Source organism: Marmota flaviventris, chromosome 1 (genome assembly GCF_047511675.1).
Source record: "Marmota flaviventris isolate mMarFla1 chromosome 1, mMarFla1.hap1, whole genome shotgun sequence".
In the NCBI taxonomy this organism is placed as follows: Eukaryota; Metazoa; Chordata; class Mammalia; order Rodentia; family Sciuridae; genus Marmota; species Marmota flaviventris.
Window position 1 is genome coordinate 215,689,423 of NC_092498.1, and position 27,945 is coordinate 215,717,367.

The 27,945-nt window shown below is 55.7% G+C and overlaps 1 protein-coding gene across 2 annotated transcripts; it reads right to left on the reverse strand.

Annotated features, from left to right (window-relative positions):
- Window positions 1-531: 531 nt before the first annotated feature.
- Window positions 532-27,730, reverse strand: Evi5l (ecotropic viral integration site 5 like). Of its 2 annotated transcripts, XM_071603251.1 has the most exons (20): window positions 27,630-27,730; window positions 16,108-16,291; window positions 14,723-14,912; window positions 14,161-14,385; window positions 13,983-14,057; window positions 13,173-13,298; window positions 11,655-11,798; window positions 11,384-11,473; window positions 10,454-10,551; window positions 10,307-10,367; window positions 7,253-7,306; window positions 6,255-6,287; window positions 5,073-5,213; window positions 4,307-4,435; window positions 3,070-3,210; window positions 2,781-2,936; window positions 2,529-2,675; window positions 2,355-2,450; window positions 2,168-2,263; window positions 532-2,019 (listed from the first exon to the last, which is right to left on the reverse strand). In XM_071603251.1, exons 2-20 carry the CDS (start codon window positions 16,242-16,244, stop codon window positions 1,741-1,743), a joined length of 2,418 nt encoding a protein of 805 aa, XP_071459352.1. In that variant the 5' UTR covers window positions 16,245-16,291; window positions 27,630-27,730; the 3' UTR covers window positions 532-1,740. The 2 variants fall into 2 exon arrangements, with proteins under 2 accessions (XP_071459352.1, XP_027810650.1); XM_027954849.3 differs by lacking the exon at window positions 6,255-6,287.
- Between the last annotated feature and the right edge of the window lie 215 nt (window positions 27,731-27,945).

The window sequence follows — 27,945 nt, forward strand, 5'->3', positions numbered from 1 at the left end:
AGTTTTCCTCTTCTTCCTGGGTATCCTGTCCCTTCCTTGCTGGTCCCAGTGACATCTAGCCTTCATGCTTTTGCCCTTGAAGAAAGCTCTGACATTGTCTCCTCCAGGAAGCCTTCCTTGATTTCCTCAAACTGGTGTCTGTTTGGCACTTACCACATTAGTGGCAGTTCAATCTTCACCATACTTGAATAAGGCACAGGACAGAGCACCCTAGAAAGCTTCTTGAAGTGTGTGCTGAATGAAGGCAACCAGATCCTGCTCTTCTGGAAGCTGGGCTTTCTGCTTGTGTCCCAGGGGAGGCCTCAGTGGGGGTCATATCCTGTCTTCCACCTCTCCCACAGCCTTGCTCACACCAACCAGCGACCACAGATGATGCCCTTTCCTCTCCTGGCAACTGTGTTAGACTGCAGGAGGCTCTGGAGGGCAAGGACAGCACTGCCTCTCAGCTCTGTTGCTGGCCAGGGACAGGGCACCTGTTGCTGCTGTAATCCTCTCCACCTCAGGCCTGCCCCACTCAGAGCCCCTTGTCCATGACTGTGTAAATACACTTTATTTTCCATCTTTCTCGCCTGGGCGACATGTGGAGTGTGAACAGGCAGTGTGCAAAATGGTGGTGGGCAGTGTGGGTGGCATGTGGGACAGCCCCGCAGGTGCCTGCCCTGGTCCCCAGGCTTGGTAACACTGAAGAGTGGGTGACCAGGAAGGGGATACTGAGCAGGGGTCCCCACCCCAGGATGTGCCAGGGAGATTGCTTGTGATGGTACTGTACTCGAGGCTCCAGGAGCACCGAGGGGGTCAGCCCTGACAGTCAGGAGGCCCCGGGTGGGACTTGGAAAGGGTCTGGGGGGGCATCATTGGGCTTTGGCACCGTTCTCAACTGGGGTTCAGCAGAGACTGGAGGAGGCAACTCTGCTGGGAAACTCCACCCATGGGCCTGACCCTAGCCTGAGGGTGGGGCTAGGGCCACAGGAAGGAAGAAAAGTGGATGAGGCTGAGGAATCTCAAGGAAAGAGTCCCCTTCCTTCACTGGCCAAGATAGGTGATGCCAGTAATTCCCAGCAGATGATGGGGGGCTGGGGAGAGGGATCTCTTTGCTTCCTTATAGCTTCTCTGGCCCCAGAGAAGCAGGGAAATACTGCCCAGGCTTGAGCTGGCCCCTGCTGGCCACTCACACCCCAGGTGGTCCTTTACATAAGGGGGGACTTTGGTTTCTGCTACGGGGGCCACAATGCCTGCACCAGGCAGGAAAGCCTAGCCTGGTCATCTGTCCCTGGCAGCCAGGAGCTGGCTGATCAAGGGTCACTGTGTCCTGAGGGCATCCTCATGGGGTGCTAATGTCCAGCCCAGAGCTGCCCCTCTTCCTCAGGCCTCTTCTAGCTCCTGGGCCCTTCCCAGCAGGGCCGCCCTTGTTTCTGAAGGAAGCCCACTCATCCAGTCCTGCCGTCTCTTCATCGCCGCCCCTGCCCTCAGTGTGGAGGGCAGACCTTCCAGGCAACTGCTCAGGCACCACCCGTGGGACACGAGAGGGCCGGAGAGGTACCACCAAGAAGGGTAAACACTGCTGGGGAGGGAGGGCCTGCCGGGGCCCTGCCCTCTACGTGCTGCCTCGCTGACTCGGCCCTGGGGTAGGCGGAGCCGCCGAGGCGTGGAGTTCTTAAGTGCGTGTGCAGAGCAGCAGGCGGTTGACTGCCCCGCGTACCGAGGCTGTGGCTTCCCGGCTCCGCCGCGGGGAACCGGGTCTTAGTTGTCCAGGCCCTGGCTATAGGGCGCGGCCAGCTCATCTGCGTCACTGTCTGAGCTGCCCTCGCTGTCCTTGGCGGGTCGCTCCAGACGTCGGAAGAAGCGCGCATCGCGCGGGGACAGAGGGTAGAGCGCGTCCTGTAGAGCAGCGCCCACGCCCACGCCGAGCAGCTCCTCGTCTGACGACGGCAGCGAGTCCTCATCCAGGTGCCGGGCCAGGCTCAGTCCATCGAAAGCCAGTGGATCCTCGAAGGGTGGCGGGCCCTTCAGCAGCCGCACCTGGGGCGGGGACCGGCGCGCTGGAGGGGTGGGCCGATGTACCCACGCCGGAGTCCAGCTGCCAGGCACCCTCCTCCCCCGCCCTCCTAGAAGCATCCTTCTTACTGCACCGACGCCTGGCCTGTCACCGGTATTCCCGAACGCTCACCTCCGCCTTCAGCTCCTCAATCTGGTCCTTGAGCTCACGGATGTACTGCGACGAGTCTGAGTGGTTCAGTTGGCCCTGAATGCGGCCCTCCTCCCTCTGCGGGGAGGGCCAGGGCACCTGCGGTCAGAGCAGGCAGGGCCCGGCCCCCAAGTCTGACCTCCACATCCCCGCCCCGAACCCCGCTCACCTGGATCTCCAGCTCGGCGATGCGCTGCCTCATCTCAGCCACCGCAGCCATGCTGTCCGCCTCCCGCAGACGCACGGCCATCACCTCTTCCTTACTCTGGGATGGGAGAGAAGGGGCTGTCAGGGGGCGGCGAGGGCTGGGGCAGGGCCGGGAGGGCTGGGCAAGGGACGGCACCTTGCACTCCGCCTCGGCCTGCTTGCGGCGGCTCTCGCTGAGCTGCGTCTGCAGCCCCTTGTTCTGCGCGCCCAGGTACTGCAGCTTCTCCTGCAGCGCGGCGCGCTCGGCCTCCACGCGGTTCAGCAGGTTGCGGTGGATGTGGTCCTAAGGGTGGGACAGCAGGCGGGCCAGGGGGATCACTGCCTGGCCAATGGCGCCAACACCAAGCACCCTCCCCCACGCAGGCGGGCTTTGGGGCCGAGCGCCCACCTGGGTTTCAAGTTCCACCACACGCTGCCGTAGCTCGCGACCCTCGGCCAGGGCCTGGGCCTCACGCAGACGCACGCTCATCAGCTCGTCCTGGAGTTCGCCCAAGACCAGCTTCCGCGGGGACTCCTTCCAGCGGCCGCCTCGGGACAGATGCGCCTGGAGCGGGGTGGAGGGTAGGGGTGTCCGTGTTCAGTCTGTGCTCAGAGGAGACCACAGGCCTGGGTCGTGGCCTTCCTCCAAGGGCTGCCAGAGGGGGCGCCTGGCCGCTCCCCGCTCACTGAACTCCCACCTGCCAGGTGTCCGATAGCTCCTGCAGCTGCAGTTTCAGCTCTCGCGCAGAGGCCACTGCCTCGCCCTCCCGCACCTTGAGCGCCTTCAACTCCTCCTGCAGCCGCGCCACGTTGTTCTCGTCAGGCAGGGAGCTGTTCCTCTGCGGGGAGAGAGGCCATCAGAGCCTCAGGCAGCTGAGCCCAGGGGACTGCCGGCCTCTGGACTCAGCTGGGGGAAGGGTGGCACCCTGGACCACAGGATACTCCCGGAGTAGGAATCAGGTGGATGGGAACAGACCTATCTAACCCGGGTCAGGTATCATCACCCCTAAAATGGCTGCCATAAGAGTACCTGCTCTCTCGTGGGGCTGTCCTCTGCCCCCATAAATTGTGGAGTCTCCTTAATGTTATTACTGAACACAGCGGTGTAGACTCAGGGAGCCCACTTCAGGGCCTATGACCAGACCTGGAATCTGCCCCAGCAGGGGCTGAGAAGATTGGGTGGGCAGTACCCTGTGCTCCCCAGGCCAGGCCAGGGGGAATAAACAGACCCTCTACTTGGGAATAAATGGGCTGAGGGCCAGCCTACATCCTGTCCCAGCATCCCCAGGGCTCAGTGATGGGGATTTGTGCCCCAGCATCTTGGGCCAAAATCCTGGACCACATCCTCTCTGGCCCTTGTTTGTGTCTGGGTGGGAGGCAGGGCAGCAGGATCTATGAGATGCAGGTTTCCCTCCCATGTGGAGTGAGGTAGGAGGGGAAGCCCTGCTCTGGGCTGGAGATGGGGGCTGAGAGGCTGATGGCTCCTCACACAGCGGTGGCAGAGACATGTGTGTGTGGGGGGCTCAACAGTGCAGGCTGCAGGGGGCGGGCACAGCTCCTGCACCATGTGAGTGGATCCTGGGCCTCTTCCCTTCCTCTGGCAGCTTGTGGGAGAGTTGAGTCAATTCAGAAAGCAGTTGAGGAGGTGCAGGAGGCCTGATGCCCCCATCAGATAGGGCTGCAGATAGGAGAACCAGGGCCCCAGTGTGCCTCCAGGATAGTGTCTCCAGGCCCTCATGTGGAGACCATGGTGAAGGGGCAGGTGTCCAGTGGGCCCAGAGGACCCTGGGTTCAAAAGAGGCAGAAGCTGCCTCCTCCTAGGGTCTGATGGTTGGTGTGGGGGAGCACGCAGGCTGCCCCTTTCCTTGGATAAGGTCTTTTGTGTGTCCCCCAAAGCTTACTCAGGACCTTCAGCCCCTTCCCACCCAGTCGCACCTTCTCCATGTCCAGAACCTTGTCCTGCATCTCCCGCAGGGCCCCCAGTGTCTCTGTCTCCCGCAGCCGTGACTGCTCCAGCTCTGTCTCCAGGTGGGCCACAAAGTCCTCAGTGAGGCGTGGGTTCTCCTGAGGGAGGCAGAGGGCTGTGTTGGTCCCCAGCTGCAACTGGGGGGTGGGGCATCCTGGCTGGAACTCTAATGCCCTATGACTAGGAATCCTGTCCCTGGGGTAGCAAACTGGCCCATCACATTCCCAGGAAAGCTACACAGGGGGTGCTCTGAAGGGGCTTTACATTGCTTCAGGATCCCTTGACACCATGGGGCTCTGATATCCTTAAGTACCAGTGGCCCTTCCTTGGCCTGATGGACTCCAAGCCCCAAGTGGTGCCCCTGCCAGGCTGTGAAGTGCCTCATCTGGGCTACTTCCTCTTGCTTCTCTTTGGGTCTGGAGCCATGGCCCTGGTCCTCACTCATCTCTTCATCCCCGACAAAGTGGGAGCTTAGAGAGTCTGGCTGGGGCCGTCTGGTTCTCAGAAGCCTTGGTGCTGGGGTCCCTAGAAAATCTCAGGATGCCCCCAAGTCTGGGCAGCTCCTATAAGAGGGGGGCTGGGGAGGAATCAGTACTGGCCTCTGGGTACCCCCACTCTTTATACAGGAAGGCCAGGGGCTGAGGCAGGGCTGATTTGAGTCCTGAAAGCCCTGCAAAGTGGCGGGTGAGGGCGTGGTCTGGACAGGCACCACCCACCCTTGGCTCCTGCAGCTACCTGCTGCTCCTGAAGCTGCCTGATAGTGCTCTGAGCCTTCTGCAGGTCCTCCGCTGCTGAGCTGCACTGCTGCCGCACCACTGCCAGCTCCCGCTTGATGACATAGTTCTCCTCAGCCTCCTGCGCCCGTGTCACCTGCCCCTGAGCACAGTGAGGATGGAGGACGGTGATCTTCTGTTTCCATCCCAGACCCTGCCTCGGGCCACAGAGAGAGGCCCAGAGAGGGTGAAGGAGGGGGGAAGTGAGAGGGGCAACGCTTCCCACACTTGGAGCCTGGGATGGGGTGTCCACTGTGGCCTAGGGATAGGCAGAGGCCCAGAGAGGATACCAGGAGGAACCTGGGAGGAACAGATTCACCCTCTACTTGTCAGGATCTGCCAGCTGAAAGTGCCAACATTCTCTTCTCCTTCCCAATTCTGACTCTTGGCCTCTGTCCCAGGTGAGGAGAAAGTAGCCCTTATCCAGGGTCAAGGGCACAGCAGGAGCTCTACCAGTTCATGCTGAGCCCTGGTGGTGAGGGTGGTATTCTGGGGACAGTCAAAGCCCCAGTGGCTCAGAATTCAGCTCCCCAGAGCCTTCACTGGGCTGGGATGTGGGATAGGCCAGGGTCAAGACCTGGGGGCCTCTGCTTGCCTGGGGCAAAGACCCCCACTTTATACTTTCCCCCAACCAATTTGGGCCCCCCATTCCAGGCTGTGCGGAAGCTTCCAGATAAAGCCATTCGAGATGAAGTGGCAACGAAAGCAGGCAAATGAGAGAAGGTAGTAGGCTTGGCAGGTAGGAGGAGAGAGGAGCAGCGTGAGAGCACAGAGGGTGTATGGTAAGCTCAGCTCAGTGACGCACCAGGCCTGAAGCTGATACGCTCTTAAAGTCCCGAGCCCTCATGGGCCCCTATTGTGTCCCTCCGGGAGGGAACTTTCTATCCCTGTGTGTGTAAGTTCATGCCAAACATACTCAGACTCTCCCCCACACCCGTGTTTCTCTCACTTCACAAGCCCCCATCCAGGAAAGCCTGTCTTCCTAGAAGTGAGCCCCAGCTGCCCCCATGCACTGTGCCACGCCTGCCCCCTTGCCCCCAGAAATGGCAGCAGCCAGGGAAAAGGTGGTTACTGGCTGTCATGTGCAAGGACCAGGGAAGGGACCAGGAAGGAAACTGGAGAGGGAGACAAAAAGCTACAGTACCTGGATTAACCTATCAGCCAGAGCAGCGCTCTCCTACCCGGCGGGCGGGCGAAGGGGGTTCCGAGCGACAGGGGGAGGAGGCAGAGCGGAAGGCACAGGGACAGGAGAGGGGAGAGACACACAAGAACCACTTGTCACTAATGCCATGGACTATCTCTAGAAGCAGGGGAGAGAGGAGTGAAGACCAGAGAACCAGCAGGAGAGGACCAGAGGAAGACCAAAGCCAGAGCCAGCTCCATCCTGGAGAGGGTTTGTATGAACAGGAAGGCCAGGGCTAGCCACGCTGTGGGGGCTACAGGGCTGAGGCCGACAGGAACCTCAATGCTGGCGATGTCGGCCTCACTATGAGTGAGGTGTCCTCCAGAGAGGTCTGGGACGGGAAATGCATTTTCATTTTGAGGGAGAGCAAGAATGGAGGCTGTGGGGCAAGAGCAATACAGTCCTGTCTGCCACCAATTCACTCCCTGTGGTCAGTGGAGGGTCAAGTGAGGACAAGGGAGGAGCAGGAAGTGGGGGCCCTGGTTCTGGGGCTCGGGTAAGCTGCCCATTCCACCCGCATCTTTAATGTGTCAGGGGCCAGGGTCAAGGCCAAGGCTCTCCATCACAAGTGGCAAGACTGCCCCCTCCTCCGTTCCATCTCTTTTCCTTCCTTTCTTTCAAGGGCGAGACTTCCAAATTACAGGATGGGGTATCTTGTGGCCCAGGGATAGGGCTCCTTCCTTAGCCCCACAGTTCTGCCTCCTCTCCCCCACCCAAGCTGCCCAGGATTGCTGTGTTTATAGTCCACCAAGTCGTAACTCAGCTCCAACCCCAGGGTTAATCATGAATTAGGATCCAAGGTGAGGTTTCCCCAGAGATCCCAGTGTTAGGGCAGCTCAAGGTTAGGGAGTTTTAAGCCACTCTTATTGGAGCAGAACCTGGGCTTGGGCCTAAAGTCTGCTGTGCCCTGTAAAAGTCCTGGAGGGTTTAGAGTCCCAGCTGGAGTCTGCGCCTCTCACCTTCTCCAGGGTCTCAATCCGCTGTTTCAGGAGCCGGTTCTCTGTCCGAAGTCTCTGTGGAAGGGGAGGGAAAGCACATCAGAACCTGCCTCCCATTCCTACACATATACCCCCATTCAACTATGGAGGAGGTTGAGGTCAGGCCTGTTGGGGGCCAAGCCACCTCCAGGCAGGACAGAGCCAGCATCTTATGTTCTGGTCAGCAATTTCAGAAAACAGGGTCCATTCTTATTCAGAATGGTCCATTTAGAAAACATTTTAGGGGCTGGGGATGTAACCAGTGGTAGAGGGCTTGCCTATGATGTGTGCATTCGAACCCCAGCACTGGGGGATTGTTTTTTTTTTTAAACAACTCTTCAGTAAAAACAACCTGAGCACTTCAGTAACTGTGTTTGTGGGGTAGTCAGCACCCACATTCTCTTCAGAAGCCTATTCCCAGCCCATGCTTGGATCTGTCAAGGACAGAGCCTTGGAGCTGTTGGGTGAAGCTGTTGAGACAGCCCCATCCTCCCTGCTTTACCCCTGAGCTAAGTTCTCTGGGACAAGATCCTCTCACAATTTGGATCCTGTGTGCTGAACACGCAGGCTTCCTTCAGCTCCATGGCTACATTTCCAAGATCTTTTTGGAGACCTGCCCTTGCTTTTGCTTTCCATTCTATGCTGAAGGATCCTGAGTAGATATTTGTAGTTTTAGGTTCCCCCATGACCCTCTGGGAAGCAGGTGATATTGACATACATGTTGTATCTAGTCTCCCCTGCAATGTGGTGAAGAAATCATTTGGATCTGTAGATGAAGGAGGGTCCTGCCTTGTTGTGGGTCACACAGAACATTTTTCTGGGTTGCTTTTGGGGAGAAATGGTAATGGAAATACCTAGAACATTTCCAGGAAGCAACTGCAATCAATAATTCATGGACTTGATGTTCCTGACTTATGTCATGGTGGGGAAACTGAGTCAGAGAGGGCAGGGTCTTGCTCACGCCTACCAGCATGGCCAGGCCAGAGATGTTTCAGGCATAGGGTCAGGACCTCTGGGCCCTGGCTTGCTCTGCTTTCTCTGGCCTCAGCCTGGCACTGCACCAAGCAGAGTCATCCTTGGGGTGGGGGTGGGGGTGGGCAGGCTTGATCTATAACTCCTCTTTTCTGCTTCCTCCAAGGTAAAAATGAGCAGAAGAATGAGTGAGCAGTATGTGAAGCTATCTCCTAATCATGGGTTTACGTTTTTTTCTTTTCTGTATTTCATGATGCTTTGACATCTGAAACCTTGCTAATTCCAGAGATTGTCCCCTCCAGGACTAGTTAAGTCCTAAACAGATTGCATCTTCCACATAAAACCACCCAATCCAGAGCCAAACCTGAAGTCACCTCCTTTACACATACACGTGCACACACACACACACCAAGCTAGTATTTCCCCATCCTAAATTACCCCAGGGCAAGAATGGGAACAAGAGGGATCACACCTGCAGGATAGAGCTGCAGAGATCATTCAAACTGCCTAATGCTGAGGCTGCTCACACTGGCCTGTCCTACCCTGTGGTCCTCCTGCAGAAACCACATCCAACACTCTAAGTCACGCTGTCCCCCTCACTCTCTGTGCTTCCTGACAGACCCTGGTTCTTGTCCTTATGAGCCCAATCTGGCATGGCCTGCCCCCTCCTCTTTTGGAGCTTCTTCTAAAAGCGCTTGTCTCTGTCTGCTGTACTGCCTTATCCAGTTCAAACAAATCCCTGAGACATTTCAAAACAGCTAAAGGTGAAAGAATGGAGGGCAGGCCCCCATGAGAAGGCCTCTCAGGAGATTTTTCCAGCCTGGCAAATGGCTCAAGGGTCTGTTGTGTCCTTGTTCACTGCTGGGCTCTCAGTCAGTCACCTGATGGGAGTTGGCTCTTTTCTGTACATGACCAAGACCAAAACACGTTTGGACTGGTGCATCAGTCAAGCTGCCATAACCAAGAAAGGGGGATGCCCCAAACCCCACATACTGAAATATTTCTGGAAACCATAGGAACAGGCTGGAACAATGATGCCTTCACTGCTTCTCAGGGATGGGTGGCAGGTGACCTGGAGTCTGATCTAGGTCTGCCCCTGCCCTATCTTGCAGATAGGGCCACAGAGACTCAGAGAGATGAATTCACCTGCTGGGGTCACACAGTTGGTCCCTGGTGAGCAGGGATTTGAACTTGGTTCCGCAGGACTCCCGTCTCAATCACTGCATAGTTCTGCCCCTGAAGAGGGCAGAGCCAGTCTGTGTGGGAATTTGTATCCCTGTCTGTCCCTAGCATTGGGCCAGGGGGCTCTCACTCCTGGTTGTGACTCTGGTATACAGCAGATACTCAATAAATGCTTGTTGAGTGAATAACTAAAATCATGGGTGTGAGGATGAAGCAGAAAAAGGCAAGAGGGGGCAGCCTGGGCTCAGAGGTTTTGCATGCTCAGGGAACTCACTGACCTTGAAGGGGCTGGTGGGCTGGACACCAGGGTACGAGTTCCCTGTGTGGGCACCCACACACACCCTGGCCTACACACCCTAGCATCTGGTCCCTGCCTTCCTTGGCTCTTTTCACTGTCCCCAGCCCTCAGAGGATCCCTCACTGCTCCCTCAGGATGATCCCCCTGCCCACCAGGTGAGATTCTGCCAACAGGCCTTCTGCACTGGACTCCCTGGATGGCTCCCCTGGGACCCCTTGCCCCTCCTCCCCTGCACATTTGCATCCAGAGCACTCTGTAGAGTTCACACTATTTTCGTGATTTATTGATGGTCTCCCCACGACACAGGGGCCCCACGATGGCACGGACCTTGACTGTCTTGTTTACTCTTGTGTCACCAGTGATGAGAACGTGCCGGCTGGGGCAGGCGCTCCCACGCCGGCCTGGCGGGTGAAGGAAGGGGCAGGTGGGCAGAGGAAGGATCATCAGAGCCTGCGGCCGTCTGCCAAGGACGGCCTGATCCTCCAGTGCACTGGGCAGGGCCGCCCTCTAGCGGCCAGCTCTGGAGGTAGGAGGGGAGCCCCCAAGGACGCGGCCCTGCCCCTCCCCCCGGGCCCGGGCCTCACTTTGATCTCGATCTGCTCCTCCATCTCCTTGCTCTTCATGGCTGCATACTCCTTCTCCAGCCTGCAGAGGGCGAGGCCAGTGTGATCACTGCTCCACCCCCCAGGGACTTTCCCTTCCCCTCCAGCACCCCAAAGTCCTGCACCGACCTCTTCATCTTCTTGGGGTTGTACTTGACCTGGTAGGCCTTGAGGACCAGCTTGTCTGGGCAGCTGTCAAACTGGTGGGGGATCACCCTCTGGAAGTACTGTGGGGACACAGGCGGTCACCGCCACACAGGCCCTGCCTCTGAGCCCTTGTTGCGTCCTGCTGCGTGAGGCATCACCGTGTCCTCAGCACAGGCCTGTCCTGTTGTAGCCGCTCAATCAGTGTTTGTGGAGCAAACCAGAGGCTAAGAAGGGAGGGCTGGCCTTCCCCCACTGCCTGCAGCCAGGGCTTCAGTTTCCAGAGAAAATCAGACTTGGGAAGTGCCTAAGGGTGAAGGCTGGGGGGCGGGGGCAGTCTGAGCACAGGGACATTAATGGAGGAAGTGGGTAGGCATGCTGGGGCCCCTGGAGCCTCTGCAAAGGGTTAAGGTAAGCCTCAGTGGACACGGCTCCTGCTCCCCAGCCCAGCTGGCCCCTTCTGGCAGTTGCGGACAATGGACGCTCGTGTTCCTGGACACAACCGTGGCCTTTGTGCATTCTTCCCTGAAGCACCAGCTGGAGGATGCTGGGAGGGGGCAGGGGCCTGCATGATGGGGAAATGGCCATGAGAGGCAGGTCAGCCATTCTCTAGCAGGCAGGGCCACCAGGGCAGGCTGGGGCAGGGCAGGGCAGAAGGCTGCTCCAGGTGTCTTGCCTCTTCCTGTGCCCTTGGCTGGCCAAGGGGCTGGGAACCAAAGCCTTGTGGTTTGGCCAGGGTTACTTTGCCAGCAAGCTTTGGGGACCTGGAGTAGCAGGAGGGAGAGGGAGGGACCTCCCAGGGTTCAGCCTGGGCCTGTACCTTCCTCTCTCCCTGCTGCCAGGCTGCTGGTGCTAGATGGTGTCTGACCCTCCCATGTGTCTGACCCCTCCTACCCACCTGCCCTCCTGGCCTACCTGGGACATGCCCTCCATGTCCAGCTGCATCAGCTCCGTCTGGTTCACCTGCAGCAGGGCAAGGCCCACCCGGAACACGATCTCCAGGCCCTGCAATGTGGCCGCTGTGGCTGTGAGCCTCTTGTCCTGGCCCACAGGAAGCTCAGTCCCCTCCCCAGGCTCTGGCCCTTCCTCTGCCCGGTCTGTGGGCTGCTTGGGGTTTGTTTCCAGGGTGGGGTGTGACTTGCTGCATCCTGAGTGGCCTGGGTGGAGTAACCTGCAGGGCCCTCACCTCGTACATGAAGATGTCGAAGACACGAGTGGCAACGGGCAGGGGGAAGGTGGTGAGGAAGAGCGTGAGGAACCAGGACGAGGCGTACATGGACGTGTGGAAACTCTGTGAGCGGAAGTGGGTGTTCAGGTCCGGGAGCTGCTCCTACACGGTGGGGAGGCCCAGAGGGCATGGTGAATGGGTGCTGTCCACACCCACCTGGCTCCCTCCCACTCAGGGCTGCTGGGCTTCTGTTCCTGGCTTCTAGGAAACTTCCATGACCAGCCTAGGCAGCCTGTGGCTCCCCTCTTCAGTACTCCCTGGCCACTGTGTTTGGGGGTGGCCAAACCCACCCAGAGTTTGAATAGCATGAGGTAGGGTCAAAGGCAGGGGTGGCCAAAGCGGCAAAAGCTACAACACGTGGGACCTGACTGCTCAACAGCAGCTCATGGGGTCTCTTGACCACCACAGAGGGAGCTTCTGGGACTCAGGAGGTTAGGTTAGGTCACTTCCTAAGGTCATCCAGACGTGGAGGGGCTGTGGTTCTAGCTCAGTGGTGGAGTGCTTGTCTAGCATGTGTGAGCCACTGGGTTCGATCCTCAGAACCACATGAAAATAAATAAAATAAATGTATAAAAAATACATTAAAAAAAAAGAGGTGAAGCCCATGGCCCCTGGTCAGAGCTGTCATAGCTCACATTGTGGAAGGTGACTTGCTGGTCGCTGTGTCCACCCATGGCCCCCAGCATGCAGCTCTGTGTGCAGAATGCTCAGGGAATGCCTGTTGGATTCGCCCAGTTTCAGACTGTAGATAGTGGCAGACCCTGAGGAAACTGAGGCCGGACGAGGACCCTGGGCTTCGTCCTAGAGCAGGGGGTCTCTGAGCCCAGGATTTAGACTTCTGCTTGGCTGTGGGAAGGCTCAGTTACTCATTCTAGGGTGGGGGCTGCTTCTCAGTGAGCCTGGGCCCCCTACCTGGGATACCACCAGGCTCCCTGGTCCTCCAGGCCCCAGAAATGGGGTGCTCAGCTCACCTATTGCACAGTCCCCCTGCCATGGGCTTCCAGAGCAGGTGTGTATGTGTGTGTGTGTGTGAGAGAGAGAGAGACAGGGAGGGAGGGAGAGAGCGCACTTGCATGCGTGAACACAGCAGCTCTGTCTGCCGACCAGGAGTGGGCCCTTCGGGGACTGCTATTTATAAACAGAGTTGTCTGCAGCTCCTGGTAATCAGCAGCGGCAGGCAGACGACACTTTCCCTCCCTCTACCACTCCCAGAGTACACAGGCATGGGCCCACGGGCCCCGTGTGTCTGTTGAACCTAGTGTCTCCTTGGGCCTCGGCACCTCTGGGAGTCCCTGGTGTGAGTGGAAGGTCCCTTCTTTGTCCCTCCAAGCATCTTTCAGGGCAGTGCCTTTGGAGCCCCTGGTCCTCATTCTGCGACTTCTGGGCATGATTTCTCAGGCTTAGAATTTTCAGTCTAAGAAATTCCCTGGGACAGCCTAGGATGGCCACCTGGCTGGGGTTCCCCGTCCTCCTCACCTGCAGCATGTATTCAAACTGGTAGATGCACAGCCCCAGCTCGGCCATGCTGGGCTTGAAGAGCTCCCGCAGCCGGTATTCCTGCATCAGCCGCACGAACACGCAGAAGGCCTCCTCCTCAGGCATCTGGGGGTTTGGGCGGGGGGCTCTGAAGGTGGGCAGGGTAGCAGCAGGGGCATGCTTGTGGCTCTTGGCAGAGCCCTGGTGTACCTGGGGCCTGTTTCTGTTCCACTTACATTTAGTGGACACTGATACCCAGCTATCTGGACCTGCCACACAAGCCACTGGTAAACAGGGTCACTGTTGTTTTATGGAGGGGAAACTCGAGGCTGCAGTCTCAAGCCTCAGCAGAGTGGCCCTGCTAGAAACAGTGGAGCTGACCCAGATCGGGCAGCTGCCAGAGCCCATGTCTCACCCACCGGGTGGAGACACCCTTCTGTCTACTCCCAGCTGTCTCCCCTTCCCCTCGTCCTAGGCCTCTGGTTTCTCTGGAGGAAATCCCCAGGCCCCATAAACACCACAATGGCTGATCTAAATTCCTGGTCTGAGGTCTCTCCTGGTCCAAACCTGGAGGCTGCTTCTCAGGCCCCTTTCTCTATCCTGGACTGTGCAGTGTCAGGACATAGCCAGGGCAAGTGCCTGGAAGCTCTGTGTCAACCCACAGGAGTTTTGGCTTGGGAACTGTCAGGGTTCTTGGGTGGCTGGAAAGGAAGGTTCTGACCTAGGAGGTCGGTGGATAGAGAGAAAAGCCTGCTTGTGTCCACCTCCTGGAAGTGCAGCCCGGGGAGGGCCTGGTCCCAGGCTACCTACCTGCATGAGGAGCAGGCCTACAATAAAGGCGCTGCCCTGGCAGTAGCCCACCTCTCGGTCCACCAGGGAGTATGCCTGGAAGGGAACAATGTGGGGTGAGTGCAGAGTACCTCTGGTCTGGCAAAATGGGTCCATGTGGGGACTGCCCCTCAGGTGGCTGCGGGCTGCTGGGCCTCACCTTCATGACGTTAAAGAGGACCTCCTGGCCGAGGCTGTCTTGGCCCTTGAAGAACTCATGCTCTGGGTAAGTACGTGCAATGTCCCTGCGGATCAGCTTCTCGCACGGTGAGGACATCTTGAGCAGCTCTGAGTATTGGTTCTTGACTGGCATGTCCGTGGCACTGCATAGGAGCTGCCACACAATGGCCCGGAAGTGGTGTGGGATGCCCTTGCGGATCAGCTCCTGCCACAGAGAATGGCCGGGAAGGGGAGGCTGGGCTAGACTCAATCCCAGTCCAGCTCCTCAGCTGTTGGCTTGCCCACACCTCCTCCCATGGCACAGAGGTTGCTGGGCCCTGTGCACAGACAGTCTGCCCTCGCCCAGTCGTGGATACTAAGAACAGCAAGCAAACAGCCTCCTGAAGCACTGAGGCCTCCCTGTCCTCACGCCCAGTCTATACATCTCTATTTCTGCCCCTTTGCCAGGATTTGGCCCCCTGGTACTACCTCATAGCTGAATGACCTCACTGCCCTCACTGCCTATCTGCCCAGGAGCCCAGCCACCCCCCGCCCCCCGCCACCTTGAGCAGCTTCTCTTTCCGGCGCCGCCACTCTTCCCACTCGTTGGCAATACGGCCCCACAGGATCCATGTGTCCTCCTCTAGGTGGCTCAGGTTGGAGGAGGCTGAGGAGCTGGACACCAGTGAGGAGCCACTGTTCCGCCGCGAGCCATTCATGGAGCGCATGGACTTGGAGTCGGCTTCCAGGAGCCTGAGCAGGAAGGGCCAGTGGTAAGTGACTCCCTGGAGACAGGGGTCCTCTGGGGAACTCACACCCTCCCCTGGGGGCAGGTCTCAGAGGACACCAGGGACTCAGTCCATGTCATTGTTGCTGAGCAACCTTGGCCAGTGACCCAACCTATCTGAGCCATGGTCCTCAAGCACTAGCCCCAGAGAGACTTCCATTTGCGGGTTCTTATTCGATGACAGGCACCGGCTGAGCATCATGTGAGTGTGTTTCATTAACTCTCAGACCAACCCTGTGGAGCAGACTTGGGGATGATCTCCACTTTAGAGTGGGGTGTAGACAGCGAGCCCTGGCTGAGGGCACCCAGCCATTGAGGAGCTGTATTAACTCTGCGTTTCTGGTGCTTTGACAGCTGGGCCTTGTGTACCCTGGAGGGAGAGAGGGATGGTCCCTCCCAGGGATAGCAGTTCCTAGAGATAGAAAATGACCTGACAGCTGGCAAACCAAGCATGCGGATTTCCTATGCAAACCAACCAACCCAGAGCCCACACCCCGACCACTTCCTCCATGAGGCTCTCACTCTGTCCACGGTTCACCTGCCCACAGCACCTCCACGCCAGGTGCTAGACAACCAGGGACAGCCTCGCCTGTCCTTCCCATGGAGACCACCATAGAGGCCCAGGGCCCACATTCTCTGCCACCCCAGCTCTCTCTGCCTCCTGCTGATGGGCCCTAGTACTTTCCCTGAATGGTTCGGTGTGCCCCCTCCTCTTGGGAACTGTGAGTTCCAAAGTACCCTTTCAGTGGCCACGAGGTCCTAATGACTATACCTGAACAATGACAAAGTGGGCATTCTGGGCAGGAACTGTAGCTCAGTGACAGAGTACGTTCCCAGCATGTGTGAAGCCCTGGGTTCCATTCCCAGCATCACACACACACAAACCCCACCCCAAAAAGTCCCCACATTCTAAGACAGGGGAAGGATGGGGGAGACGAGTACAGCTTTAAGCTCTTCTAAAAATGGCTCGGTTAATGAGCCAAACTCATGTGATCTCTCAAAACCTTGGTCTCCTCATCTGAACAGGGGGACATTGGGGTTGGGAGGATGAAAGGAGACACACACTGTGTCTGGTTGTAGCTGTTACCTTGCACAGCATGGGCCCAGCTCCGAATGTGAGGGGTCCCGAGGCCCCACCTTGGCCTACAGGCCCCTACTCACCGGTTTTGCTCTTCAAGCTTGGCCAGCAGCTCCAGCTCATCAGGGCTGAGGTTCTCGGAATCGGAGGTGGGAGAGCAAGTGGGGGCTGACAGGGCCTCCTGGGATGAGGAGTCGGGGCTCAGAGTGGGGCTCGCCATGGTGGGCAGGCTCAGCAGTTGAGAGTGGTGCCACGTCACAGCTCTGTCTGGGGGCCGAAGATGCATACAGTCGGCATTGGAGGGGGGTGTCCACACTGCATGCTGGCTCTGGGCCAGGTGAGCCTGTGCTCCCCTTCAGAACACTTCCTCATCTCTGCCTTCCTACTCTGACCTGCCACTTGGTGCACCCCTGGCCCCTAGATGCCCCAGCCCAGCTGATGGCCAGGGTGGTTCCTTCTCTTTCGGACCTTGGCTACAGGGATCCCTGCCAAACCGGAGCTGTCCTGCTGATCCTACGCATGAAGTCGGAGCCTCAACTTAGTACCCTGAGTCTGTGGCAGGGCCTGGGGCAGGTTTCATATTTGAGGTCCCAAGGACCCTGCAGGAAGCTTGGGGAACAGAAGACATTGCTTTGGCAGCCCTTCTTGACAGTGGTCTCTGTCCCCTGCTGTGCCTGCACTGGGAGCCCTGCATCAGCATCTGACCTTCCCCATCTCATCAACCAAAGTGGGCTGCTGGCACAGCCACAACATTTATTCTCCACTGTTAATTGTCTGGCGCTGCTGATGGCCGGAAGAGTTGACTCCCTCAGGGCTAGGAAGCCAGTGACCGTCAAAGTGCTGGGAAACTGTGTCCTGGCAGCCACACAGCAGCACACACAAGCTCTGATGGGGATCCTGATCTTGGCCTGCCATCTTCCTGGGGTGGTCTGCTTGGCCCTTCTGGGGTTTCAAGGACACTGGCCTTTTACCTTCTGTCAACCTGGTGGGAGGCAAATTAGCACTGTGCTGAAAACCAAGGCTCTGGGTTCAAATGGACCTGTGTCTGAAGCCTGGGTCCCCCTTTACCAGCGGTGTGACCTTTGGCCAGCCATTCCTCTTCTGTGGCCTGCAAAGCCCAAGATCCTACAAGACCTCCCTCAGAGGGTGTCTGTGAAAACCAAGCGTGCTATGGCACATGAAGTGTTAGAACAGTGCCCAACACTCAGCGTTCACCCCATAAATGTCAGTCAGTACTATCCATCCTGGGGCCAGGGCCAGGTTTCACTGGGAGCCAGGCTCCTGGGTTTTGCCATGGACTGTGTGGGGGATGCTGGCAAAGTTGGTATCTCCCAATAGGAAGTTCCCAGGGTCAGAAATGGCCCTGGTATGGAAGGCAGAGGCTGGGAATGGTGTTCCTTCTGTCCAGCCATGTTTCTTTCTGTTGAGCCAGTCCAGTACCCAGGGTCTGAGAAGATAAGGGTGCCAGGGTGGTGGAGGCAAGACAAAATCTCTGCTCCTGCCTCACTCTTTGCATGGCAGCTTCATGCCCACACACCTTCCTGTGTGCTTTGTCCTGAGTCTGCTGCCTAGGGATGTCACCTGACCAGGCTCTGACAGCTAGGCCACAGAAGGGGCCCCATGGGGTCCCTGGGGAGCAATGGGGTACTAAGAGGATTAGAGAAGATCACTTTACACCTGCTGGCCATCCTCAGGTCACTGGGCACCTTCCCATAGCCCAGATTCAGCCCCGGACCAATGTTTGGGGACCGTGTTGGGCTGGACTTCACCCTGGTCATGTACTTGTTTCCGTCCTCCTGCCATGTTGCCCTGTCACGGGGGTGGGGTGCACCATTCTTTTTTTCAGCTTGTAGGGAGCCCAGAATCCTCCTTCCTCAGGACTGTGGCTTCCCAGGGCTATTTGTCCTAAGCCCTGTCCCTGACAGCCCCCCTAGTCTGTTGGGTGCTAACTCTGGATTTTGATAAGTGGTAGGAACCCTTCCATCTCCTGGCTGGCCAGGGTCCACTTGCCCCAAAGACCAAGCCACGGTGTACCGCCTAACCAAGAGTTAATCATTCCTCAGAGGGGGCAGTGCGTGCTGTCCTGGGGCCTCCTGCAGAGTCAAAGTCTGTGGCAAGTGGGGCCTTAGACAGGGCTGTGGACAAGAAGTGCTGAACAGAAGGAACTTTCCAGGCAGGAAGAGACTGGGAAGGCAGCACCAGAGCTGGGGGAATGGGGACGAGGTGGTAGAGGTGAGGATCAGGGCTGGACTTAGGAAGCAGTGAGAGCTCAGGGAAAGAGCAGAGGTGGCTGGGGTGGTGGTGTCAGAGTGGTGGTCTGGGCCCACCTATCCCTGCTGAGCAGAAGGGATCCAGACTCAGAGCGGGTTGGTCCTACCTTCCCTCCCAGAGAAAATGGTTTAGCTCTGTGTTTCTGATAAAAAACCCCAAAGCCCAGGGACCACCCACTGGCAGAATTTGTTCAGCTGTTTATCACATATTAATGTGTTTCATACAGGAAATAAAATGTATTAAATACACAGGGATGAAATTTACAGCCTGAGAGGCAGGAACTTCTGATCTCTCCGGAACTTTTCTTGACTCATCTTCAGACTCTTTAAAACCACCCAGCCCCGGAAACCATCCTCCTGAAGCCTGAGTGTGCACACAGATACACACATGCTGACACACGCACGTACTCTCTCTCACACCACCCACACCCACTCACATCCATATTCATTCACACCCACAAACTCTCTTTCTCACACACACATAGACACTGGGAGGCACATCTACTCACACACACACAACAGATACATACACTTAGGCATACACAAGTACTCAAGTACACAGAGTTGAGAGTGGTGCAATGTCACAGCTCTGTCTGGGGGCCGAAGATGCATATATTCAGCATTGGAGGGGGGGGTTGTCCCTCCAAGTGGGGCCTTAGACAGGGCTGTGGACAAGAAGTGCTGAGCACACACGCACACACACACACACACGCACGCACATTCACATTCACACACTCACATCTGTCCACATATGCCATTCACCTCCCCCCACATGCACATGCACACATACTCTCAGGTATACACGTACTCATTCACATTCACACTTATACACACTCCTACACATTTTCACACTCACACTCTTACACGTGCACACACAGCACTCTCACACCCACCCACACTCACACACACATGAACACACTTCCTGCATCATCCAGACTTTGCCACCCTGGGAGCTGAGTAGGTTTGGCTTGGGGGATGGCTTCTGTTGTCCCAGTCATGTGGCACAAGCCCTTGTTTCTGGCACTAACTGGGGCTATCTGAGGGCCTGGCACTGTTGTAGGCAGGGGACATGGAGTGGAGCAAGGTGCATGAGGCCCATCTCCAAGGACCTGAAGCCATTCCCTCTTCCCTGCCTGCCCGCCTCTGAGTCTGGAGTCTCAGAGTCTGCGTGCCCTTAACCCCAGTGCTTCACCTGTGCCACTTCAGGTGCCTGAAAGGTGGATCTTGGTTGCAGAGTGGCAGTGGGCCTCCAGACCCTGTCCCTGGCAGCACTACCACCTGCCACACCTCCAGAGGGCAGTCCGTGGCTTCTGAAGCTGAACCAGGACAGAGGGCAGGAAGAGATGGTGCTGAGAAGGCCAGATGGGAGGGACCTTCAAGTTCCCTTTCCCTGTCCAGGGCATTTGGATGCTGCCGGTCCCACTTCCTCCTTCCTGAAGTTGCTCTCCCACCTGGTTAAAGAGACAGTGCTCCTGCTTTTCCTCCCACCTCTCTGGCCAGGGTTTCTTAGGCTCCCGTGTGGCATCTCTTCTTCCACAGTTCCTGCGTGGGCCCTGTCCCTTCACATCCTTAGGGATCTCACTCTTGGAGCTTAAATGATTAAATATATATCCACAATTATGAACCCCTCATTTCCAGTTTTTCCTTTCCACTAAGCATCGGCAAAGATTGCCAGCCCACCTCCTAAAAGCTCCATCACACCCCTCCTTCATATGTTTCTGTTTTCCCCACCAGAGCAAGAATCACCCCTGCCCTTCCAGAGTGACAGAGGGAAGAGATCAAGAGATAATCACCCAAACTTTCTATCACAGGTTGAGATAAACGCTAGAAGTATGGAAGGATGGAAAATAGCAAGCAGTTCCTCAAATACTTAAACACAGAGTTCCCATATGATCCAGCAGTTCCCCGCCAGAGGCCTACCCAAGATAATGGAAAAACCTGTTACTATACAGAAGCCTGTACATGAATGTTCACAGCAGTACATTCACCACAGCCAAATAGGGTACACACCCCAAATGTCCATCACTGGATGAACGCGTCAACAAAATGTGATCCTTTGCACAACGAAATCTTAGTCAGCCACAAAAAAGAATGGAGCGCTGACACCAGTTACAACATGGGTGGACCTTCAAGACATTACACTTAGTGAAAGAAAGCCAGGCACAAACGGTCACAAATTGTATGTTTCCACTTAAATGAAATATCCAGAATAGGCAAATCCATAGAGACAGAAAGTCGATTGGTGCTTGCCAGGGGCTGGGAGAAGGGAAAGGGAAATGACTACTTAATGGGTTTGAGGCTTCCCTTTGGGATGATGGAAATGTTCTAGAATAAGATAACGATGATAGTTGTACAACACTGTGCATGTGCTGAAGTCATATAAGTTACATGCTTTGAGGACTTGGGTTTTATGTTATGTGAATTATATCTCAATTAAAAAGATAAAGGATGAGGTGGGCTGGCAGAGGGCCCATTGGGTAAAAGCAAAGTGGAGTGACTCCAGAAGAGGCTGGAAAATTCTGCAGGGGCCAGAGCCTCCCCTGACTGGTCTGTGGGCTGGGGCAGGAACCTGCTGGGTTTGCATTTTAGGAAGAATCTCTGGACCCCCACATGGGCATGCTCTTTGAACCCAACATTCCTGAGGGAAGGAAAGCGGGCTCCTCCTTTCACCTGGGCAGCAGGGCCACATCTGTCTACCCACCCACCAGGCCGGGCTGGGCCTGGGTATTCCCCTCCTTCCCTGTCAGGTTGCAGAGTAGTCAAAGGCCACAGTGGATCTCATTGGCTCCCTCTCTCTAGCCCTGCCACCTCCTGCCTGGGCCCGGGAAACACCCTCCTTGTTGGGGCTCTGTCCTATCTGTTGCATCCAGATGGGCCACTAGGGCAATGTGGAAAAACAGTACTAGCTGTGTCACTCACTTGACCCAAACCTTTAGTGGCTCCCTGATGGCAAGGTGGAACCTGGACCTTTTTATACAGGCCAGTGACCTTCCCAGCCACAGCCTCCTGCAGCCCTGCTCATACTCCAGCTCCACCCCCTGGGCACTCTGGTTTGCTCCTGCCTGTTCTTGCACACTGCTCCCTCGGACTGGAAAGGCATTCCCAAGACCTGGTTCAAGCATGCTTACCTGTCAACCCTGTTCCCTCCAGGGTCCTGGATCACTTCGCTCTCTCCCTGTAGACATCCACCCCACCTCCACCCAGCCCGACTCGTGTTTGGTGGCAATGACTTCTATACCTGCCTTCCTGCCCTATGGGGTCATAAATGTTTTGAGGACAAAGAGCTATCTTAATTTTCTACTTCAAGCCCCTAATACACTATTTGGCATTCACTAGTAAACATCTGTTGAATAAATGAAGACCAAAATTTCTGTGCTGTTCAGATAGGTGATCAAGGTCAACGTCAACAGTGACCAGTCATGAGGATATCATGTGCCCTTGATAGGATGCATGGGAAGGACATTCACCTTAGTGCTCTTCCTCCCCCAAACCTATCACCCGACTCTGGCCATGAGAAAAACAGTGGGCAGATCCAGATTAGGGGACGCTCTACAAAACACCAACCAGCCCTCTTCCAAACTGTCAAGGTCATCAAAAACAAAGAAAGCCTGAGAAACTGTCTCAGCCCAGAGATGTGTAAGGAGACGTGATTACTAAATATTATCTGGGATCCTGGAGGACTCTTAGGATAGAAAAAGATATTAGGTAAATTGAGGAAATCTATAAAATATGGACTTTGATGAATAATTATATATCAACACTAGTCCATTAATTATAATAAATGTACGATATTAATATACAATATCAATAATGGGAAACTGGTTATGGGATATATGGGTACTCTACGATCATTTCAGTTTTTCTATAAATATAAAACTATTCAAATAAACTCCATTTTAAACTATATACACACACACACACACACACATATATGTGTGTGTGTATGTGTGTGTGTGTATGTATATATATATATTTTTTGCGGTTCTGGGGATCAGACCTAGGACACCTTATACATGCTATATCTAGAATTAGATAACGATGATGATTGTACCACACTGTGCATGTGCTGAAGTCACATTGAGCCACATCCCATTCTAAAAATAATAATAAAAAAGGTTTTGTACCAGTGTGGCTAGTAAACAAGGGCTATAATGCATGAGAAGTGCCATACTGAACAGGGGCCACTTGCTGGTGCCTTGACTAGGCCGCAGGGGAAGGAGGATTTGAAATTGGATTTTTCACTCCAGAGCCTTTGTCCTAAACCCACCCACCATGTTGCCGCTCTCTCCACATTTTTATTTTAGAAATTATATACGTAAAACAGAGTGCAGTGGGCACTTAGTAAATCAGTCATTATTTTTCAACAGGGAGAGTGAGCGAGTGTTCATGAGCCATCTTTCACAAAGCATTTGGCATTTTCAGAGGCAGGAATAAAGACCTCAAATTCCCTTTCAGTTTTGGCTCCCTTCCTTCCCTCCCTCTCATTTCTGATCCTTCTTCTCCAGTGACTACTGGGCACACAGACTCAATTCTGGATCTGAAGCTCTGAAAGATGCCATGTGTGCCCAACCTGACCAGCAAGCAGACCACCATGTCCTGGCTGGCTCCAATCCCTGGGGAAATGGCCTGCTCTAGTGTTCTGGGTCCTCTTCCTTGGCCAGGGGTGAACTGCCAAAGGCTGAGTGACCCCAGGAATAATAAGGATGGCAGCTGGAATTCGGAGGTCACTGTCTGCCCTCCTCTCATCCCAGTTCTGCTGCTGCTCCATGCTGCTCTGAGAATTTATACATCCTTGCCCTTGGAGTGTGGCTCTCTTGGCTTCACATGAGGCCTCCAGAGCCAGCAGCTAACCCTTCCTTCCCTAACCCCTCTGTGATCTTGGGTACCATGTGGTTGGCCTCAGTTTTTAAAATCTTAAAATAGAGCTAATGCTGGTAGCTGCCTCACAAGTTTTGCTGATAGAATAAATGGGTTTTAACTTGTCTTGTGTTTAGGACAGGGCGTGGCCCACGATTTTTGTTCCCTCTAGATGGAAAGTTCCATGAGGGCAGGGACTGGAGCTATTTGCAACATTTGCAGGATGAATAAATAACCTTCTCCTGCTTGGCAGGCCTGTCCCTCATGTGGTGACCCTGTTAAGGATTAAATACAGCAAAACTGCAATCATTTATTATTCGTAATAACAGCAGCAGCAGTAGCACAAACCTTCAGGCTAAAACCTGAGGGGTGAACCATTATGACCTGTGGAATTCTTTTAGATCTAAATTAATAATAATAGTAATAATAATAAGCTGACTATCCTGTATCCTCACCAGTTTATTTTATGCTACCATAAATTTCTCATTTCTCTATATCTTAGTGTCCCTAAGAATGACAAAGGAAGAAAATTAAGGCTCTCATCAGGTCTTCCAGGGGCAGGTAAATAAGAGAAGTGGCATCTTGTAAAGGTTCTTGGCTCTTTGAGGCCAAGATGGTGTTTTTGGTTGTTGTTTCCAGTACCACCTATGGATGCTCACTGGGCAGACCGGAGGGAAGGAGTGAGGTGGGCTGCCCTGCTTTTAGGAGCCCTCAGAAGCAGACAGATACCACCTCTCTTCTCTTTCAGAAACAGTTGAGTAGGGAAGCCCATTAATTACTAAAACCGAACAAGTCTCTGCTGAGCACCCTCTACATCCTTGTACTCGCTTGGGACTCAACTGTGAAAAAGCAGACAAGCACCCTGCCCTCCTGGGAGTTGTGTGGAGACAGATCTCAGTGAAGTGGTCTCACAAGCACACTATGGTATGCTTAGAAATGGAGCTAAAGAGCAAGTGAATTGTGCTAAACGTGACTTTCAAATCCCCTTCGAAGGGTTGGATGCCTTCCCTAACCTGGGGGGCTTGTTAGTTCTGACCTCCCTCCCTCCTACAGCCTGTGTTTGGCTTCCAGAGATGCTTGCTAGAAACTTTCCTCAAGGGAGTGAGGTTTGCTGCCTTCTCTAAGTTCTTCCAACCTCGGGTCCCTTTTGCCAGGGAGTGCCCCACAGTGTGCGCCCATTGTGTGGATGGCATTGGTGACACCAAGGCCCATTTGATGAAGCCCATTCAACACGGCATGCAGGAAGTCACACATCTCTGAATGAACCACGCTAGCTCCTGCCTCCTGGGCCTCTGTCCAAGCACTTCCGTTGCTTGGAACACCCTTCTCTGCCACGCCTGCCTGGTGACTGCATCCACACGTCACCCCTGCCGCGCCTTGCTGTGCTCCGGGGATGTGCCAGGCCCTTTTTCTGGGCTCTTGCGGCAGCACTCTGCACATAATCTGTCTCATGCCTTTCTACCACAGCAGTTGGACGTGATGGCAAGGGTACCCGCTGGAATCCTGGCTCCTCCAGGTTGTTCGGAGGATTAAATGAGATAATATGCAAATGATGCTTGGCACAGGGCCGAGCACATGGCACAGGCTTGATCAATGTGTGTTTCTGGTTTCAGCTCTCATGCTGGCTAGCACAGCTTCAGATGTAGGCCAGGGGCCACATTTACATTCCTTTGTACCCCAGCACCTGATTCAATTCTCTGAAGGGGGTGGGGCTTCACCCATAACGACTGGCATCTACATTCTGCAAGAGGAAATTGAAACATATGTTCCTCCTCGTCTTCCTCGTCCTTCCTTGTCCAATCTAAGCACAGACAAAGACACAGATCCATACCCTCAGGAGAGGGTAAAGCTGATTTTGCACAACTCACAGGCTCTCTTTGGGAGCCTTCTTATGTTTTCCTACAGAGTTCACGGTCCAAGGTGGGAAGCCTTCCTACCCTACTGCATTTGTACAAAGTCCCACCCTGGGGAGGCTCTGGAGTTTGTTTCCCAGGTGCCATGTGACCTTCAAGAGTCTTTTCATCCACTCCTGCCTTCAGCAAGTGGAGAGGACAAACCTCTTCCAACCCAAGGTCAAGGGTCTATGTGGAACATTAGGATGACCTGTCAGCAGCCCCCATCTCCACTCTACTCCCCTCAGTCCTCCCTGAGGGTCTCTGCATGGTCACAAATCCCATAGCTAATTATCTCTCATTCTCATTCTTTCAGCTCTTATTCAAGAGACTCCCCAAAATATAGCTTAGCCCTAGAGAGAGAGCCATTATCCAGTGAGGCCAGGGACCAGGGAGGCCTGCGCTAACACCCACAGGTGGGTGACTATCTTCAAAGGCCCTACTGTCTCCTTCCACAAAACACCACAAAACACCGCACCTTAACCTCCCTGGCTCCCCTGAAGTACAAAATACTGTTCTAAGCACTTAACTACCCATTTTTCAGATGGGGAAGTTGAGTCTCTGAGCCAAGATGAGCTTTTTCCTAGGCTGTCCAGAATCTGCTTGTGAATATCCACAAAGAGGCTGGTGGAGAGGGAACTTCTGGGCATATTTATGTTGTTAGAAGGATCCTAAACACTTGGTGACCAGGCTGTGCTGGGGCTGGATTGATCTGGATTCCTCCTAATTCCCTGCAGTCCTAAACCACAGCATCTTGCCAGTTCTGTGATCTCCTCTCCTCTTTGTCTTGCCTCATCCCTTGTGCCAGGGCCAAGCCACCTGTGATTCCTTCCAAACCACCCGCAGTCAACCGCAGAAGCCCAGGGGAACCCACAGGTGGGACCCCAGGACAAGAGCCGTGAGGCAGCAGGCTGGGCAGGAAGAGCCAATACAACCTAGAAAGAGGCAGGAACATGGGGAGATCTCAATTGCAGCGGAGAAGACCGCGTAGAGCTCTCCCTTATGCTCCACCCCAGCCTCTTCAGCACATTTTTCCCTTCTGAAAATATTCCTTCACAAAGAGCTTTCTGCTTCTGGCAGGTCCCAACCCAGCCCCGGCAGATCCCAAATGTCAGGATAGCAGGAAGCTGTTCTGTTTTGGTCAAACACACTGGTGGTGGGTGAAAGAACTCATGAGGGTTGTCAGGCTAGCCCTGATGAGCGGCCTGGATGGCTGTGCTGGCTCTGCCATATGAGGTCAGCAGGCCCAATGGGGTCAGGATGCTGGTCCTACCAGTCTGGTCAGACCTTCAGGATCAGGGTCAGAAGCAGTTGGAACCCCTTCCCTCCCCACTGGGGGTGGGCAGTGGTTCCTTTTGGGGCACTCTGTTGTAAGAGACAGTGAGCCTCCTTCTCTTGGTAAAGGGAAAATATGAGAGAGATGGATAGGAGGAAAAGGACTGGGGTAGGTGCTCTCAAGGGTCCCAGGAGACTCTGGGATCCTGATACCCTTGAGGCCCCAGTGTGGGTGCTGGTTCAGGGAAGCTGATGTGGAAGGCCAGGACATCACTTCACAGTCTCCCAAGTCTGCCTGAGCTGGAGGAGCTGTTGGGGGTTCTGGGCTGGGGGGATACAAAAGGTGTGTAAAAGCACTGAGCAGTCTCATGTGTGTGTGACCCCAAATGCCTGGGTCTGTGTTGGAGCTCCTAAGTTTCTCTGTGTGTGTTGGGGAATCTGTGACCCTCCGTGTGTTTGGGGCTCCCAGAAAGATGGGTGGAGAGGGTGTGTCTATGGGTGGGGAGGGGGGCTGGTTCAGGATATCTATTGGGAGGTTCTGAGCATGAGGGGAGGGTGGATTTCTCAGGAAGCTGGGATATAGATGGGTCAAGATCAGTGGCAGTGTGTGGAGCTATCAGAGTGTGCTGGGAGGACCTTAAGGAGTGATTTTTAGGGGTGCCCTTGGACATAGGGGACTTTAGGGGGAGCTGGACCAGCAAGTTAACCTGAGGCCTATGGGTAGGGGTAGAAATCTCAATTCAGTCGAAGCAAGGATTCTGTAGGGTCAAAAGGGAGGGACAGGGCCCTGAGGCTGGTCTCCTTGGGGAGAAGAGGGGGGCAGGCCAGGGGCAGAAGATAGGATGTCAAGTGGAGGGGCTGGGGGACACGGAGGCAAGGGTCGTGCAGATAGGAGGGGTCCTGAGGGATGGGGAGAGGGTGGGCAGGGGTCCTGGGCTTGTGGGGGCGGTGGTGGGGGGCGGGTCTGCGGAGTGGGGGATGGGGATACCCTGAAGGGGCTCCTGGGAGAGGTCCTGAGGGCCTGTGGAAAGAGTGGGTGGGGGTCCTCGGTCTGCGGGGACCCCACGAGGAGGGGACAGGGTGGGGGAGGGGGAGCCCTGCAGGGGCTCCCGGGGAGGGATCCGGAGGGATCGGGAACGAGGGTGGGCGGGGGCTGGGCCCCGAGGGGCTGGGGCTGGGGATGCCGAGGTTCCCAGCGCGGGTTCCCGGGCAAGATGGTCGGAATCGTGGTTCGGCCCGGCCCCCGCGGGCCGCAGCTCAGAGCCGCCGGCCTGAGCAGGCGCCCGGGAGGCCCGGCCCGCGCCGCCCTACCTGCGCTGAGCGCGCCGCCATCGCCGTGCCGAGCTTCGCCGTCCCGGGCCGCGCCGCCGGATCCCTGCCGCGCCGCTCGCCCTGCAGCCCCGGCCCGGCCCCCTCAGCCGCCCCCCGGGACCGCGGCCGCCGCCGGCTCCGGCGCTGCCATTTCACCCGCTGACAGGAGCCGCTGCCCCGCCCCTGAAAGCCGAGTCAACCAATTCGCCGCCCCCAGGTATTCTGGCTCCGCCCACCGTCCAGGAGTGACGGGGTATCTGACCAATCCGTGGCCATTCCGTGAGGAGGGCCCTGGCTACGGTCAGAAGGTTGACCC

Excerpts from the sequence above, each read along its gene's own strand:
- Evi5l (XM_071603251.1), bottom strand. The coding sequence starts at position 16,244 with ATGGCGAGCCCCACTCTGAGCCCCGACTCCTCATCCCAGGAGGCCCTG. Across the intron at positions 7,307-10,306 it reads AGGAGCAGATCGAGATCAAA|AGACTTCGGACAGAGAACCG; the intron begins GTGAGGCCCGGG and ends CCCCTTCCACAG. Across the intron at positions 2,451-2,528 it reads AGGCCGAGGCGGAGTGCAAG|AGTAAGGAAGAGGTGATGGC; the intron begins GTGCCGTCCCTT and ends CTCCCATCCCAG.